Raw genomic sequence first — 16,629 nt, 5'->3', positions numbered from 1 at the left:
TTTTGGATTTTGTTTTTTTTTTAGTCATCCCTGTCAGGGCCCCGTCGAAACTGTTCGAATTGGGCCCCGCACCTCCTAAAGCCGGCCCTGATCTAGGTTATTGTCTATATTTCTCTCCTCTGGCCCCCCCTTCTCCCAGTTTTTGGTTTCTCTTTCTGTCTTTGGGGCTCACTCACCTCTGAAACAAACTTGGTTGTGGCGTTGCTTAGAGTTTTAAGCATAGGCGTGGCCTCTGCATAGAAGAGAGACATCCTGTTGGCCATTTCATTGTTAACATCACTCTCGGCATCCAACTGCAGGACATGAGATGCGAAAGATGTCTTGAACACGTTAATCCCAACAGGATTGGGCAAATGCTGAAAATGTCTGAGCCCAGCCTAATCTGCCCTGTTGGAATGTGCTGAACAGAGCCAGACTATAACCTCACAACTCACACCTCCCAGTTCAGGTCTGGGTTGGCTGAACTTGGGTGTTCAACCCAGACCGGCTTCAGGTTTGCTCACCCCAAGCCTTGCTGGTGCTGCAAGGAGTCAAGGGGACCTAACTCAGCCATCCTCCAGTTCATTCTGCACATCACTTTATGAGAGGCCCACCCACTGCCTGTGTCCTCCACTGCTTGGTCCTCAAGATGTTTAGTTCTGCCAACCATCTGGTAGAGCATCTAGTGACAACCACTACCTCTGCAAGAATCTCTCATCTTACTTTTCTAGCAGTTTATGCAGAGTTCACCCCCAAAGCTTTTTACCCAGCGTTAACCTGGGCTAGCAAGGCTAAGAAGACTTCCATGTCCATGCTCACTCTGTGCTAGGCTTCATCCCCACACTGCTCTGACGGTGGAACTCAAACCCTTTGGGAGGGGGACCAACCTCTTACCTGTAAATTGTTAATGCGATTTCGGCTGAGGGTTCTTCTGTAGTAGCTAAAATCGTTCTGGATGGCAGGGTTGGTCATCTGCAGCAAACATGGACAGAGAAGACTGGAGGTCTGATCAGCTGCTTTTGGTAACATTCCCATAGGGCAGAATGGGTCCTAGATCTGGATCTGTTAAACTCGGGGGCAGCTTTCCAAGAGATGGTTGAAAAGAGGAGTGGATAAAACTCTCAAAATCTAGCGTAAGGGATGATACCCCAGCGGCGATTGGTGGGAATGGTCCAGAGGACCTCATGTAGGCTAGCTACAGTGTCCATTTGTCTAACGAACGGTTCGTGTGGTTGACGTTTGCATGTCAAGTAAACCAGAGATAATTCACCATGTCACAACTCAGCATTACAAAGAGGAACATGCCAGGGACTATTGAGTCCCTGCACAGCATGGCTTGCATTGGGCTATTAATGCGTCATGCAGCATTGACTCTCTACCAACCGAGCGACCCTGGGAAAGCTGAGTTTCTAAGCTCCCATGTTCCATCTCCAGTCGGACGTGCAAAGCTTCCCTACCTTGAACTCGTCAAAGGTGAGGGTGAAGTGTAGGATTTCTGCAAACTGCTTTGCTAGGGCTTGTTCTCTCTCCAGGTGCTGAGTTGGGGCATAGGGTGGGCTGGTCAGTGCCTCCAGCAAGCTGCGCAGAGCATTCTCTGGGAGCAGGAGGAGAGAAAAAAGATGCATTGCAGGGTGTCATGTCACCGTGCAAATGCAAATTTATTACCAGCGCTCCAGGCTTAACCCCTCCAGCCCCCTCCCCAGTATGGAGCAGGTCAGACTTAGCTTGCTGGTTCTGGGATATAACCTCTCCATCTCCCGCACTCAAGGGCTTTTCTATCTCTCCTGGCCCAGGGGGACACCAGTGGTGTTTCCCCTCCCTGCAAGCTGTCGGAAGCAAATCTCTTTATTCTTGTTTAACAGCAGGCTTATTTCCTGGGTGAATACTCTTGATCTTATTCCAAAGGTGAGCAGCCCCCAGATGGCTCAGTGAAGGAAGGGAGCCAGCCTATTTCAGCCACCCAGTCACCTGAGGTCACTGGAACAGAGCTGATAATCTGATCTGTTGTGTCCTTTTCAGCCCCTTTTAGCCAATCCATTTTTCATATATCGGTGAATTTAGCCTCTCCATCTCCCCACCCCTGTGAGCGAGACTTTAAGGTCAGAAGGGACCATTATGATCATCTAGTCTGACCTCCTGCACAACGCAGGCCACAGACTCTCACCCACCCACTCCTGTAACAACCCCCTGACCTGTGTCTGAGCTACTGAAGTCCTCAAATCATGGTTTAAAGACTTCAAGGTGCAGAGAATCCTCCGGCAAGTCACCCATGCCCCACACTGCAGAGGAAGGTGAAACCCCCCCAGGGCCTCTGCCAATCTGCCCTGGAGGAAAATTCCTTCCCAACCCCAGATATGGCGATCAGCTAAACCCTGAGCATGTGGGCAAGACTCACCAGCCAGACACCCAGCAAAGAATTCTCTGTAGTAATTCAGATCCCACCCCATCTAACATCCCATTACAGCCCACTGGGCATATATACCGCTAATAGTCAAAGATCAATTAATTGTCAAAATTAGGCTATCCTATCGTACCATCCCCTCTATAAACTTCTCAAGTTTAGTCTTGAAGCCAAGATATCTTTTGCCCCCACTGCTCCCCTTGGAAGGCTGTTACAGAACTTCATTCCTCTGATGGTTAGAAACCTTCGTCTAATTTCAAGTCTAAACGGAGGCACAGAGTGGCACAGTAACTTGCCTTAGACACGCAAGACAGTGGCAGCATCAGGGTTTGAACCCAGGGTGGAGCCCCACTCCTGAGCCTTAACTATGAGACCATCCTCCCTTCTGAAGCCCAAGGCCAAATGCTGCAGGCCTTGCCGAGTCAATGCGCTGGTTGTTCTGAATAAAGGACAAGTGTGTACGGCCCAGTGATAGAGTTTGGGGTGACGGGCAGGGAGGCGGATGTGGGCTGAGAGCAGCAGTTTTGTGCCAACACCTGCACGCTTGGGGGCAGGGCCAGCTCCAAGGTTTTTGCCGCCCCAAGCAGCAAAAAAAAAAGTCGCGATCTGCAGCTCTACCGCTGTCACTTCAGTCTTCGGCAGCAATTTGGCAGCTGGTCCTTCGCTCTGAGAGGGAGTGAGAGACCCACTGCCGAATTGCTGCCGGAGATCCGGACGTGCCGCCCCAAGCAGCTGCTTGCTGGGCTGGTGCCTGGAGCCGGCCCTGCTCGGGGGACGGGAATGGAGATTGCTTTATTAGTGGACTTTGGGCTCACCCAGTCGAAGAGAGAACTCATAGAAGCGTTTCAGCTTTGCCACTAGAGGGCACACGGCGTTCCAGGCCTTCTCCTGTAGCTGGAGGTCATTGGGATTTTGGATCGCCTGCAAGGAACCAAGATGGCAAGCTCATCATTAGTGCCTGACTCCCTGCCCGTGTCCCCAGGCTGATGGCTGGAGGAGCTGCAGAGCTGTACCTCTCTAATCTCCAGGCCAGCCCCCGTGTAGGACTGCAGTTCAGCCAGGATTGTCTGTGCCTCCTCTAGCACTGCGTTGACCTGGTTCCACACAGCTGTCTCGGCTTCTGTGGGCTGAGCATCTGCATCGGATCACCCCCCACAAAAAGCAACATTTCAGTGCGTGTGTTGGACAGCGAGAGCACAAGATCTTTGGCGACCGGTCCCTGAGCAGTGTTAGACCTGGGGAAACGCACTGGCTTGTCTGAGGTGCAAGGGCAGACAGAGCGATTCCTCTGCCTAAGTCTGTGGAGAAAGTGCTGACGAGAGACGTGCTAAAGGGAATTAGAAAACCTCCCACCAGTAGGGCCAGGCCCCTGGCTAGCGCTAGGCCTCATCTGTCCTCTAGTCAGATCTGAACCTTCGGGAGCCCTGGCTCTCCTCGCCCCACTGATCTAGTCACACACACAGGCTCCCAACGGAAAAGAAATGTGTGCAAAGGAAACAACACAAAGGAAACCAAAGGGAAGAAACGTCTCCTGCTGAGAGAACAACCCAATTGGAATGAGTTGCCTTGGAATATGACTCTCCTCCATGGGCTTGGTTCTGATCCCATAGCAAATCAGGAGTCAATGGTCCTACAGCAGCATCATACTGGCGTGAGAAGGGAATGGGGCCCTTTCTTTCCTGACTGGGCCAGACTCTGGACTCAACTCCCAATCTTACTGCTCCTGAATGGGACCGTCAGATCCCTTCCTGCCCCACTTCCCCCGCATAGTTCTCTGGCCTGATTGCATTCTGTCCTTTCTTGCCATCGCCTTGACGGCACAGGAGAACAGCTCCCTGCTAGCTAACATCTCTCCGGAATAATGGGTGGGCCTAAGAGGCAGGTAAATGTTAAGAATTCAAGCTTCTGGCTGGAACCTGCCTGGTTGAGCTTCTGTAGGTGGCTTTCGGTTATAATCAACAGGAGAAGGATATCCTTACAGGGATGGGACTTGCACTAGGGATGGAGAGCTAAGCCCCACTCCAACCCTGAAATGCCCCAACCAGCACCCTGAATGACCTGACAGCCCTTTCTGCCACCCCTTTGGAAACAAGCCTGTTAAATCCCCCAACATCTGGCAAGACCAGCTTCCTGAGAAGGAAATCGCTTACGGGAGACCAAGCGGAGTGGTGAGTGGGGAGGAAATCACTACAATTTCTGGAATGGGTACGATGCCATGGGAGATTAACTGAGACGACAACTTAAAATGACATGAATGTTGGGGGGTGAAAAATAAAATAAAATAAAAATCCCATCTCACGTTCAAAGTCAAGGAAAAAATTAGGGCCTTGTTCAAGGTCGTTATAAGTCAACACTTTAAGAAGGTTCCCCATGTGACACCTGCAAGAGAAGAGACAAGAGGAAAAAAATATGATGGGTAGTGAGGTGGCGTTCATGGAAGGAAGCAGTGGGAGAAGTAGCCTGAGGGCCAACATCTGGGCAGCAGGAAGAGTCCCTCAGGCATCAGAGCGTCAAGGTTTTTGGCCGGCTGTGTAACTCCTGAATCTTTGTGGCTGCATGTAAGAGGTGCCAGTTGTTGGCTCTTCGTAAGCAAGAGCCTAAGGGAGGAAAAGGCGATTGTGCCCAACAGGTTTGCAGCACACAGCAATTCTAACATTAATGAGCGGTGCTGCTCAATTAGAAGGAGCTGAGGTTCATTAGAGACTCTCCTATGATCTTGATGGCGACTGCAGCCAGATGTGGCTCGCAGGAGGGCAGCCCGGCAGCTGCTCCCAGCCCCATGAGCTGCAGCCTCTTCCTGCCCCCAGATGGAGATGAGTGCTGGCTGATGGGGGTGGTGACCAACAGTAACAAGTAAAGTGAGGGAGAGCCGCTGTTCTCCAGGAAGAGCGGAGAGGGGGAATGGTCCTGGGGCTTTCTGGATTCCTGCTGCTTGGGGTGGGTGTGTCTCATTTCATCTCCAAAGCCAACACCTGCCCCTTGAGTCTCAGGGAGGTGATTACACAGCAGTGTGGAACATCCAGCTACCTCATGATTACAGATGGCTCCGGGGATCCGGAGACAACATGGGACGAGACTTTAACAGCCTGGCCCACACCCAGACTGAAGCTTCGGATGTGTCCAGCGCTGGTTACAGAACAGGGGTCTGGGCCAGGCTCTGCTACAAATTGGCAGCATGTTTGGAAGGGAGTCTCCTGACTTGCTTGCCGTCAAGAGGTACCCGGGGCCCTGCTGGGGGAATTGCTCTTGTGACAACCAGGCAGGGTCATTGAATGGGGTCTTAGAGCTGAGCCATCCCTCCTGGCCCCATCTCCAGCCTCCCACCGCAAGGACCTCCCCAGCACTGCAGAGCCAGAGGACTATTTTGGGCTCCCTGCAGGCCTCTCTGAGCCTGACCGTGTGGTGAACAGAGCGCTCGCCTCTCAGCCCCTGCCGGGTGAGCTGTGCTGCTCTGGCACTATTTTTACACCCCTCGGGTTTTCCCGAGCGCTGACTCTGAGCTGCTTGTCTGGGTGGATGAGGAGGGGTAGCCACGGGGGCTCTTGGCTCGCCGGGGTTAGTCAAAGGCAGGTGGGTTATTTTAGGAGTGAGCCCCACTTTCAGTCCTCCCTTCACCCTCCCCACATTCCTGGTCGCCCCTGCTGTCTTCTCCCCCTTTCCTGCCTCTCTCAGGCCCTTCCCTTCTCACTGGCTGCCTGCTTCATCTCTCTGGCAACCTGCTCTCTCCCCCTTGGGTCTCTGCTTCCCCATTCCCCTGAGCTCAGCTCACTCCTTCTTCCCTTCCCTGGCCGCTTGGGAGCACTGGGGCAGCTTACGGAGCTAGCCCGAGCCAGGGTGGGTTTTGACCATGGGGGCCCCTCACCCCATGGCTAGCAGTGGGGTGGCTTTCTCAGCATGGCCAAGCCTCTGTTTTGGTTCTCACTGAGCTGCTCCCTGACCTGACCCATCCTCAAGCGCCAGGGGCTGGGGCTAGAGGGAGTTTGGCTCCCTGAAGCCGTTGGATGTTGCCTGCGGTACAATGAGGCAGCATAAATCCTTCCTTCCTCCTTCCTCGGCAGCATGTGACCGGCTGTTACAGGCAGACGGGTTATTGGGGGCTTATTGGCCTGCTGGGAAGTGTACTAGGGTCTCAGTCCTACAGGCTTGTAAAGAGAGAAGGGGATTCAGGGGTCATGGGGCAGACCAGGCAGCCACCTCGGGAGAGTGTGTTTGGGCTGAGATCCTAGCGGTAAGGGCAATGGCCTCTCTCCCACCCAAATATCCTCTGGAGGATGTCACTTCTCCTCCATTGCTGCCATCAATGGATCACCCAGGGAGCTGGGAAGCTTCACTCCATAGCAAATCTGTCTCAGCATCTGGATCCCAGAGCCATGGGTGCTGGATAAATACCGAGAGCCAATGGGCCGGGGCTGCTCTGCTCCAGCAGCGGCTGGACAGTGGTGGGTGCTCCAGCATGGAGGAAATTCCCTCCGCGAAGGATAAAACCAGGAGAGCCCCTGAGCTCGCCATCGAAGACTCCAGGATGAGCCTGGAGTTGCTTGTTCAATGGGGGGCGGGATAAGATTTCCCTCCCCGGGCCCGGTTGGCGATGGAGATGGGATGTGACAGGCGGCAGGGAAATCATATGGTGGTTTCACGTGTGAGAGAGTCTATTTAATGCCCCCTCCCCACCCCCCTGCTCAGTGGCCACCCAGGGCCGGCCTTAGGGAAAATGGTGCCCTGGGTGAACTTGTATTTTGGCGCCTCTGGTCCCCGCTGCCTCCCTAGGCTCAAAATCCATCCCCCATCATCCCTGGTCCCCACCACCTCCCCAGGCTCCCAACCCATCACCCCTTCCCAACCCATCCCCCCATCCCCTTTGGCCCCCACAGCTTCCTTGGGCTTCTCACCCATCGCTCATGGCCCCCCGCCACCTCCCCAGGCTCCCAACCCATCCCCCCATCCCCCCTGACTCCCTATCCACCCATCCGCCCTGGCCCCTGCCACCTCCACAGACTCCCAACCCATCCGCCCTGGCTCCCGATGCCTCCCTCAAGCTCTCCACCCATCCTTCTGGCTCCTGTTGCCTCTCCTGGCCCCCCATCCATTGTCCCTAGCGCTGCTGGCTCCCTGGGCTCCCCACCCATCCCCCTAGACCCTGCAACCTCCTCTCCCCCCCATTGCCCCGAGCTCCCTTCTGCAGTCTCACACCCCAGGCCTGCGCCCACTCCTTGTCTCTTGACCCTGGCACCCCCCCATCATGGTGGTCGCCCACGTTGCCCACCCATAAGGCCAGCCCTGTGTCCACCTGTCCAGCCTAACTTATGGGAGCTGCTAGTGCCAGCATCCTGAGCTAGGGACCTGTTCCTCACTGTGGCTGCCCTCACACAGAGAGGTCTCTAGGGTCGGCCGTCAAGCCCATTGCAGCGTGTGAACATCTTGTCACTTTGGAGAGCAGCGGCTCTTCCTCCTGGCAGGCACAGAAATCCCCCGGCCCTGAGCGCAGGACTTACTTTCAAAATCCAGGAAAAAATGAGGACAGTTTTCTAAATCTTTGCCCAATACCTTTATCAGGTTGCCCATGGCCAGCAGACCTGAGCGAGAGAAACAGAACAGAATGGAACAGCACAAGCACCGAGAGCTACCGCATGCCACCGCCCGGAGCACGGTGCTCCTCCTCCCACCTGGCCTGGAGCCATCCTCCCTCCTGCACCTTTCAGCCTGCACACAGCCAGCAGAGAGCCCCTGGCCAAAGGCTCCTTTGCAATCATCTCCTCTTACCACTCTCCAGCCTGGGCCAACTTACCTGCTTGCGCCAGATACAGCTGGTATCGGTTCTGCAAATACAGGGGAGTCTCTCTCTGCCTCCCCACCTGGCTACGGACTTCGAGGTGCAAGAGCAGATGAGCAGCGGTGAAACCTGGGCATGCTCCAGTCCGCAGCACAGCCGTCTGCGCCGCCTGTGTCCCTCTCCCTCTGGGTGTCTGCGTGAGGACGCGGAAGCGCGATTGCTCTCCCCACCACTTCTGTTTTTTCTATTTTTGAGGCTGGAGGGGAAGCGGAGAGCTCGTTCCGTGCCTCGAATTTCCTGTGTGAGCCTCTCGCATCTTCCCCTCCACCCGAGCTGTGCTGCCTCTCAGGACTTCCTCCTGGCCCAGCAGAACGGCAGAGGCCCGTGGCTTCCCTGGCCCATGCTGATGCTCTTTCCTGGCACCCCTTCAGCTGCTCTGAGAACCTGTTCCCCTGACTGGCAGGGGTCAGGTGGCAGGAGCTCTTCTAGGGCCCACCTAGCATCTATCTGCCACTGCGGGCATTGAGACGGGAAAACACCTGTCCCCATAATACCACGACCTTTATACTTCCTTAAACGGAGCTGCAGGCAAACCAGTCCCTGTGAAGTGGCATGGGACGGTTCCACAAACGAATGGGAACAGGTCTCCCTGATGCGCCCCTTGGGTTTACATACTGCTACATGACAGCTCTGCGCTCAGGCCTGGCTCCTCAGCTGTCCAGCACCGGGCAGTTCACAATCATCATGAAGTCTCATTATCCCCATTAAGCAGTGGGGGAACCTGAGCGGTGAAGTGACTTGCCCAGCATTACAGAGTGAGTCAGTGGCAGAGCAGGAATGGAAGCCGCATTTCCTGACTCCCCATCCGGTGCCCCTCCCCACTGGGCAGTCTTGCTCCTTGTCTGTCCCACCATGAGACTCCACCACCTTCATGAACGACCGTGATGCTTCTGCCCAGTGTGACCTGCCATTAAGGAGTATCAGAGCTCAGTGCTGGGGTCCCTGTTGTCAGTCCAGCACTGGTTTGCTTTGCAGACCAGAAATGCAGCATAAGAATCCTTGGGCTGAAGTGGAACCCTGTGACCTGAACCTCCATCTGCTGCTCTCCTAATGTGCTGTCCAGTTGCTGCAGCCCCTGACAGGGACCCCTCATCCTCTCTCAATTGCAATTTTAAGATTCACTAGCCCCCTCACAGCCAGGGGGCTCTCAATCTTCTCCTCCAGTCTATTGCTATCACTGATTGGCCCCAGGGAATGGCTAGGGCAGGGGCAGTATCAACTCCAAGAATCAAGGAGCCCAACTCCAGGATACCAGGGCCCTAGTATCTAGGGCTTACTTGGTAACAGACATTGAGCAGAGGCCTAGGACAGCCTGGGTTACTATATTCTGTGCCTGTAAAAAGGACTCCATAGAGGAGGCACCAGGACCCCAGCTGGCAGCGCTCCCCTGCCACTAACTATCTGGCTGATGTTGGCAGGAATCAGGGCTGGAAGCCATGCTCCTGCGTAACTTCCTTCAGTGCCTCCTGCTATAGGTAGGATAGCTCTCTGCTTCCACTTTTCATCCATTGAGTACAGTGCCTCCTGTTGAAATTGAAGTTTTTTTGTGCTAGTCCCATGCCCATCCAGTGCCTGCTAGGGGAATTAGACTTAAACTGGTGCTCTTACATCCTGCTGAGAGAGACTGGGCCCAGGCTATCTATGACTTCCCACTAGTAAACATCACAACCTCCTCTCTAAGGTCATAGCCTCCTCCATTGCGGGCCTCCCAGTTGGGTTTGCTCTGAACAGCAAGAGATGATTGTCTTTACCTTGATTTCTGATGCTACAGTGACCTGTATGGCAGGAACCGGGGCTGTGTAATGCTCATAAATCACTTCATCGGCTGGCAGATATCTGCAGTGAGAAGGAGAGGGACAAAACATCACTGGAGGCATCCAAATTTTGACCATCTTCATGAGCTAAACAGTTCCCTATAAACCTGCTGATAGTGGGGGCCGGGTGTCCTTGTTGGAAGCCAGGGAGTGACTGCCTGAGCCCAGGCCTTGCCCATTCATCCAGGGAGAGCTACCAAGGAGGTCTCAGGACAAAGGTCTCAGGACAACTGTCTGGAGTGGGTCACATGGAGGAAGCTATTAGGGTAACGGCAGTTAAAATTCTGCCTCTCTGCGGGCCACGTCATGGGGGTTTGCCCGAGCAGTGGCCTCACTGGACACTTCATTCATTTGTACTCTGGCTCCTCCAGTTCAGATCACCTTCTTGGATGTGTCTCCAAACACGATGTTCCTGTCTGAGAACGATGTGTCCCTGTGGCTAAGAGGTTAACTCCTCTGGGTTGTGGCAAGTGTTTGCCCAGGAATTAAACCCAGGATCTGTAGCTGACCACAGCTCATCAGCCATGAGCCTGTCTCTTGCACAGGCTGGCTTAGATACCAGATTCATCCTCATTGCATTGGGACCAACCCCATCACACCCTCCATTAACTCCTACCCTGGACCCTCCTAGTCCTCAAGGCAGCGTGGCCAATCTTTGTGACGGGGAGGGAATTCTGAGTGTGAGATCAAGTTGCAATACAAACTCTGCATCTCTGCCTGGTTTCCATCTTGGTGCTGAGCTCTCCACTTCACTATGGCAACAGCTAAAATCTTTTCTTAAGACATCCTCCCTCCGCCCTATATCGAGCGCATTACGGGCCTGTTGCTCCTCTGCCTGTCGAGAGCAACAAGGGGTACGTGCCCAAGCGATCGGCACTTTAAGATGACAACAAGGAGTTTCTAATCATGCCGTGACGTGTCTACAATCCAAACTTTCCCTTGCTCACCCAGAGCTGCATGGGATTTGAACTCATTTCACGACGCAGTTTCCTATCATCAGCCATTTCGATTGCAAGATGCGCATGAAAAGGCATCAGTTACTGCTAGCCCAGGGAACAGTCAAGCTATAGTAATAGGTTACTATCGCTGCCGCTCTGCAGAGATGAGTTATGGCTTCTGTACTGGGGATGAACTGCCTTCTGCAGATGTCTAAAAACTGTATGTCAGTGAGAACGGCAGAGAGGCCCCCTTCAACATCTTGTAAAGTTGCAGGCTGAAGGTCTGCAGTGTCATTGCATCCATCACTAAATATGCAATCGGACAAACGGTATTTTTGCCTCTGAGTCGGACTCTTATCTAAAGGCTAGAATGGAGCAGTGATCAGGAGGGGTCTTTCCTCTTTGCATTTGGAGTTAAGTTGCTTCCAAAGGATCTGTCTAATCTTTCTAAAGTAGTGTTAACAGGCCATCAGCAGTTCAGCACGGTATCTAGGCAATTAATAAATTATCATTAAGAATGGCAACATAGACAAACAGAAGTGGTCGGAAATGGAGCATTGTCAGTAATGGACTATGCATGCTCTTTTTGACACTCCTAGATATGTTACCATTCCAGTCTACCAAATAAATACCAGACATCCCATAAATAGCACTGCAATACTACCATGCACCAACAAAGCGGCCCGAAGCTTGGGCCAGTCAGCTAGAAGAGGTGCAAAACTTTCTTTGGTTTTGGTTCACATGGGCTCAGAGTACAATCGTGTAGTTTAGGTTTGAATCTGCCCAAAAATTCAATGAGAAATGCAATCAGGGCCATCCTTTCAAATAGAAAATGTACGTCAGGGCTTAGTTTTGAACCAAGGGCTGGTGGCATGATGGTTGCTTAAAAAAACAACCTCCTCTTCTGAATATGACTTCAATACAGGGCTGTCTTCCTGAGCCTGCAGACGCAGTGAGTCATTAGCTTGAAGAGGTGTGAACTGGCTCCATTAATCTCTTACCAGTTTACGATTGATCATTTGGCCGAAACCTTTAGCCATGCTGGGATTGTGGATGGGATTTGGGATTGTGAGCAGGACATTTTTCTACTCTGATTCTTCTCACATGATTCCCTCCTGAAACCGTAACTCAGCCCAGGATCATACAAACCGTAGCAAACTGAACAGAATTTTGGGTTTGAAACCTAACTATGAAGATATTGCAGAGCTCAACTCACTGAGTAAAGGATTTAAAATACCCTTTTACCTCTGTTTTCTCTTGTGTGTTTATTTTCAGCACCATTTCAAGTTGTCAGGGAAGATTCCACACAATATGAACATAAGAATGGCCAGACTGAGTCAGACCAATGGTCCATCCAGCCCAGTGTCCTGTCTCCTGACAGTGGCCAATGCCAGGTGCTTCAGAGGCAGTGAACAGAACAGGGAATCATCAAGTGATCCATCGCCTGTCGCCCATTCTCAGCTTCTGGCAAACAGAGGCTAGGATACTTCAGAGCATGGTTTTGCATCCCTGCCCATCCTGGCTAATAGCCATTGATGGACCTATCCTCCATGAACTTATCTAGTTCTTTTTTGAACCCTGTTATAGCTTTGGCTGTCACAACATCTTCTGGCAAGGAGTTCCACAGATATGGGTATGGATTTCACTATGTTTGCGCCTTAAAAACAAGAATGCGCCCTGCTCTTTTCCTATAGGAAACTTCTTAGTCCTGGGAAGCCACTTTGCCACAGGACCACCGATTCTTCATTCTTGCACAACTCGGAGGGGAGCGAAGTCTTGGAGATTCTTTAGAAATTTTGGGTGTCACAGAGGAAAAAGTAAAAACAGATGGAGAAAGAAGAGCTAAACTAGAGATCCCTGCCATCCCGCCATCCAGAGCAAACAGCTGGGTAGTGATGCTTATACACTGCTGATTTTCACCAACACTCTGTCTAATTTGAGGTGGAAATACTCTCTGCACGATGTCAGTGAGATGCTAAGGCATAAAGAAACAGCTGTCATAAACCCATCAGTTCTCTCCAGAGATCTGGTCTGCCACTAGCTGCAAACGATCGGGTAGTGTGGCACTGAGCAAACGTGCTCTGAGTCCTTCACAGTTTAAGGAATTGTGTGTCACCATATGCATAGTGAGCCCAAAAGCCATGACCATCGACTTCAGCAGCATTCTTTCAAAATGGAACCATACTCCCCCTTCTGGGCATGCAGAGAAAAAAGTCCTCTCCCATAATCAAGAAGCAAAAGACAGCAGAAGGATTGTTGGACTTGTGGTGAAGGCGCTGGCCTCAGTTCCTAGCCCTGCCACAGCCTCCCCTTACCTCTCAGTGTCTTCATTCCTCAGCTGTAAAATGAAGGTCGTAGTATTTCCTTTCTCCCACCCTTTGTCTCCCTGGATTGTAAATTTTTGGGGCAGGGCCTATCTCATATTATGTGTTTGTGCAGCACCTACCATGACGTGACCTCAAGCTCATATGCAGCCTCTACTCGGTACTACAATGCAACTCACATTAATAATTCCTACTCTTTTCATTTTGGAAAAGTCCAAGACCCTTAAATTCACTGACTCCATTATGAAGCGTGTGGCTTTCATGGCATTAACGGCAGCTGGAAGCCATGCCCATCTTTCCTCCCGCTTTTACTTTCTTTTTCCTCCCTCTCTGTTCTGCCCTAGTTGTCCTTTTGCTAAGTTTTAACATTTCATAGTTAATATTAGGAGAGAAAATACAGCATGTGTGGGAGTAGCTGCAGCTTCTTTCCGCAGGGAAAGGGCTGGGGCTATCAGCCATCAGAATGCGATAACTCGGTCTAGCTTTCTTACAAATTCTTTTCTTTCTTATAAAATCCATTCTAAAAAACAGTTGTGTGTTTGTACATCACCTGGCACAAAAGCTACTGCCATACAAATGCGCAATACTAATCAGTGCAACTTTTTTACTTAGAGCTGGTAAAAACAATGCCATTTATTTTTTATGGGAATCTTTTTTTTTATTTATGTGGGTTTTTTTAATTCTATGTAATTTTTTTTTATAAACCCCTCAAATTGTGAATGGAAAAATGTTTGCTCTTGAAAACTGTTTTTTGTTTTGTTTTTTTAAAATCAGTTTTTGGGAGAAATGTTCAATTTCTGAAACCAAACTGTTTTACTGAAAACCATTTTTTTTTTTTTTACTGAAAACTGAACATTTTAATTTTTTTAAAAAGAAAGCATTCAGTTTCTGGTTTTTCTTTGAAAAACTGGAAAACGTTGGCCAAAATGAAATTTTCTGCAAAAAATGGTTGAGTTGAAAAACTATTTTTTGTCCCACAAAATGTTTCAACAAAAATTGTCAACCTGCTCTAGTTCTAATATGTTTCCGGATCAGAACCGATGTGAAATGTCGTAACTCCTATCGACATCAGTGGGACTTGTGCATTGTTAACATATCTCAGGACCACACCTTGCCGGTGCAAATCTCAAAATGCAGGCATCAGATAAATGCCCAGTAATGTTAGGTGGTCAGTACACAGCGATTCAGACCAGTCGTTGTCCACATCTTCCATTGCATTTGATCCCATTGCTTCCCGGCCTTCACTCCTCTTTAACAAAGGTCACTGCCTCCCCTGAGGTCCTCCGAGAGTTCATTCCTACTCTGAAATGACTCTGTGGGAGCAGCACTGTGGAGTCTGGGTTGGTCTCAGCAATTCTTTAGTAGCTTTCTTCAGTTTGCAGGTTCAAAAGCCATTTCTTTTTTTAGCTGCCAGCCCTGTCAACTCCCCCTGGGATCTGAAAGCCAAGCCGGATTCTCTCAGTCTTGTGTATCATCATCAGTAATACCCATTCTGCTACTTGGCCTAGCTTAATAATTCTCCTGATGCTGCGTGAGCCGGAATCGCATCCAGCTCGGTCTCCTCTAGCTGCACCGGCTCTGCAAGCCGAACCGGAATAAAAAGCACTAGAAGCATAGTTTTGTCACTAGGGTCACCAGATCTGCCCGTGATGACACACAGCTACAAAGGAAAGTACCATTTGTACACAGTCAGCTTTTCTGTGACTACCTGTCATTATAACGGCACATTAAATACCAAAATAAAGGCAAGCGCAGCACAGTCCAGAGCCATGGAGCACAGAGTTTGGGTGTTAGGCCAGATCCTCAAAGATACGGAGATGCCTAGCTCTCAGTGATTTCAATGAGAGTTAAGCGCCTTTGAAGATCTGGGCCCTGCCTCCTGCAATACTGCCTGCTCTCATTTTCTAATTTGTCTGATGTTATCCATACGGGCAGTCCGGCTCTCCCTGCTGTGGGTGGGGCCAGCATTGCAGCCTGTGCCTCTGTGCTCTGCGCCTTGAAGGTTCACCTTATTTGCCTCTGTTTTTTTTTTCACCAGCAGTCGGTGGCTTTTGGAAGCCAGCCAGCCTTTCATGGAAGGAATCTGTTCTTTTTACTATCATCTCCTTCAGCTCTTCCAGCTGACATCTGAGCAGAAGCCTCCCAGGAAAGGAAGGAGCCCTGTCTTTGTGTAATAATACCGAGCCTTTACATAGCATTCACAGCACCTCCTGGAAACGTTCTAGCTAATCCTCACAACACCTCTGTGTGAGACAGATGGCTGATTCCCATTTTACAGGCAGCCACACTGCGCTTGGAAGGCAAAGTGACTTGCCCAGGTCCGTCCAGTGAATAAGTTGCGGAGCTAGGATTAGCACTCGGGACTACCTGCTTCCCACCCATGGGCTTGGTCGCCTCAGACCAAGCTGCTTTCCCGCAAGCACTGGGTATGCATCTACTCAAACGTCCTTCCAGACAGGACATTCACCTTTCAGCCTGGCTAGTGCATTGGAAAGCTTGATGAGATGAAGCCAAGAGATTATGAATTTCTCCTATTGTTCTACTGGGTTTTGTTTGTGATTTTCCTCGCCTCACAAGAAGATCCCTGTGACAAGTGGGGATTTTCCCTTGTTATGTGGAATGTAAGCCTTTGTGAATCTTACTGTTTTGCATGAATGCTGTGTGTGCCTCAGTTTCCCTGTGTATTGCACCAATGTCTAGGTGGTGAGAATAAGGGTGTGTGACTTTTGCAGGGGCTGCTCCAGCATGGATGCTGTGGTCGCCCCTTCGTAACCTGCGACCCAGGAGGGGGATGTGACCAGCTGACTCTTGGCCGGGGAAGTGAGGGAGGAGGAGCAATGGGCAGGACAGGGGCCAGGCAGTATGAAGTGAGCTGGCTTAGGCTGCAGGGGAAGGGCCAGAGCCCTGGCTCTGGGCTCCCCTGCCCCGAAGATGGACTTGGCTGAAAGTCACTGATTTCTGTGCTAACAAGTTCTGTTCATGCTGTGTCCTGGCAACTAATAAACCTTCTGTTTTACCGGCTGGCTGAGAGTCACGTCTGACAGTGGAGTTGGGGTGCAGGGCCCTCTGGCTTCCCCAGGAGCCCCGCCTGGGCAGACTCACTGTGGGAAGCGCACAGCGTGGAAGGGGATGCTGAATGCTCCAAGTTCAGACCCAGGAAGGTCGAAGCTTTGTGAGCTTCTTGCCCTGGCGACAGGCTGCTCCGAGAGAGGAGGCTCCCCCAGGGTGCTGGCTGGCTTTGCATGCAGTAGTCCAGAGCAGCACTCCGGTGACTCCGTGACACTCCCCTGGCTCTGGTGCATCAGTCTTGAAACAGACTACAGCTATTTCCACCACCAGCTCC

At 51.4% G+C, this 16,629-nt stretch overlaps 1 protein-coding gene across 6 annotated transcripts in view; it reads right to left on the bottom strand.

Moving 5' to 3' along the window:
- The window catches only part of LOC115637511 (protein FAM49A-like), a 37,799-nt gene that overhangs the window by 5,236 nt on the left and 15,934 nt on the right, over positions 1 to 16,629 (bottom strand). Inside the window, exons 2-9 of one of the 6 annotated variants that reach the window (XM_030538811.1) lie at positions 9,962 to 10,046; positions 8,166 to 8,343; positions 7,873 to 7,953; positions 3,394 to 3,515; positions 3,196 to 3,301; positions 1,437 to 1,573; positions 874 to 951; positions 177 to 293 (exon numbers count right to left, since the gene is read on the bottom strand). In XM_030538811.1, coding sequence (XP_030394671.1) covers positions 177 to 293; positions 874 to 951; positions 1,437 to 1,573; positions 3,196 to 3,301; positions 3,394 to 3,515; positions 7,873 to 7,942 — 630 coding nt within the window. In that variant the 5' untranslated portion in view covers positions 7,943 to 7,953; positions 8,166 to 8,343; positions 9,962 to 10,046. Of the gene's footprint in view, positions 1 to 176; positions 294 to 873; positions 952 to 1,436; positions 1,574 to 3,195; positions 3,302 to 3,393; positions 3,516 to 4,679; positions 7,111 to 7,872; positions 7,954 to 8,165; positions 8,344 to 9,961; positions 10,047 to 16,629 lie in introns of those variants that run through there. The other 5 variants (XM_030538810.1, XM_030538809.1, XM_030538807.1 and 2 more) reach the window with 5 other exon arrangements.

This window comes from Gopherus evgoodei, chromosome 20 (assembly GCF_007399415.2).
Source record: "Gopherus evgoodei ecotype Sinaloan lineage chromosome 20, rGopEvg1_v1.p, whole genome shotgun sequence".
NCBI classification, from domain to species: Eukaryota; Metazoa; Chordata; order Testudines; family Testudinidae; genus Gopherus; species Gopherus evgoodei.
This window is presented reverse-complemented; position numbering and strand designations above follow the sequence as displayed.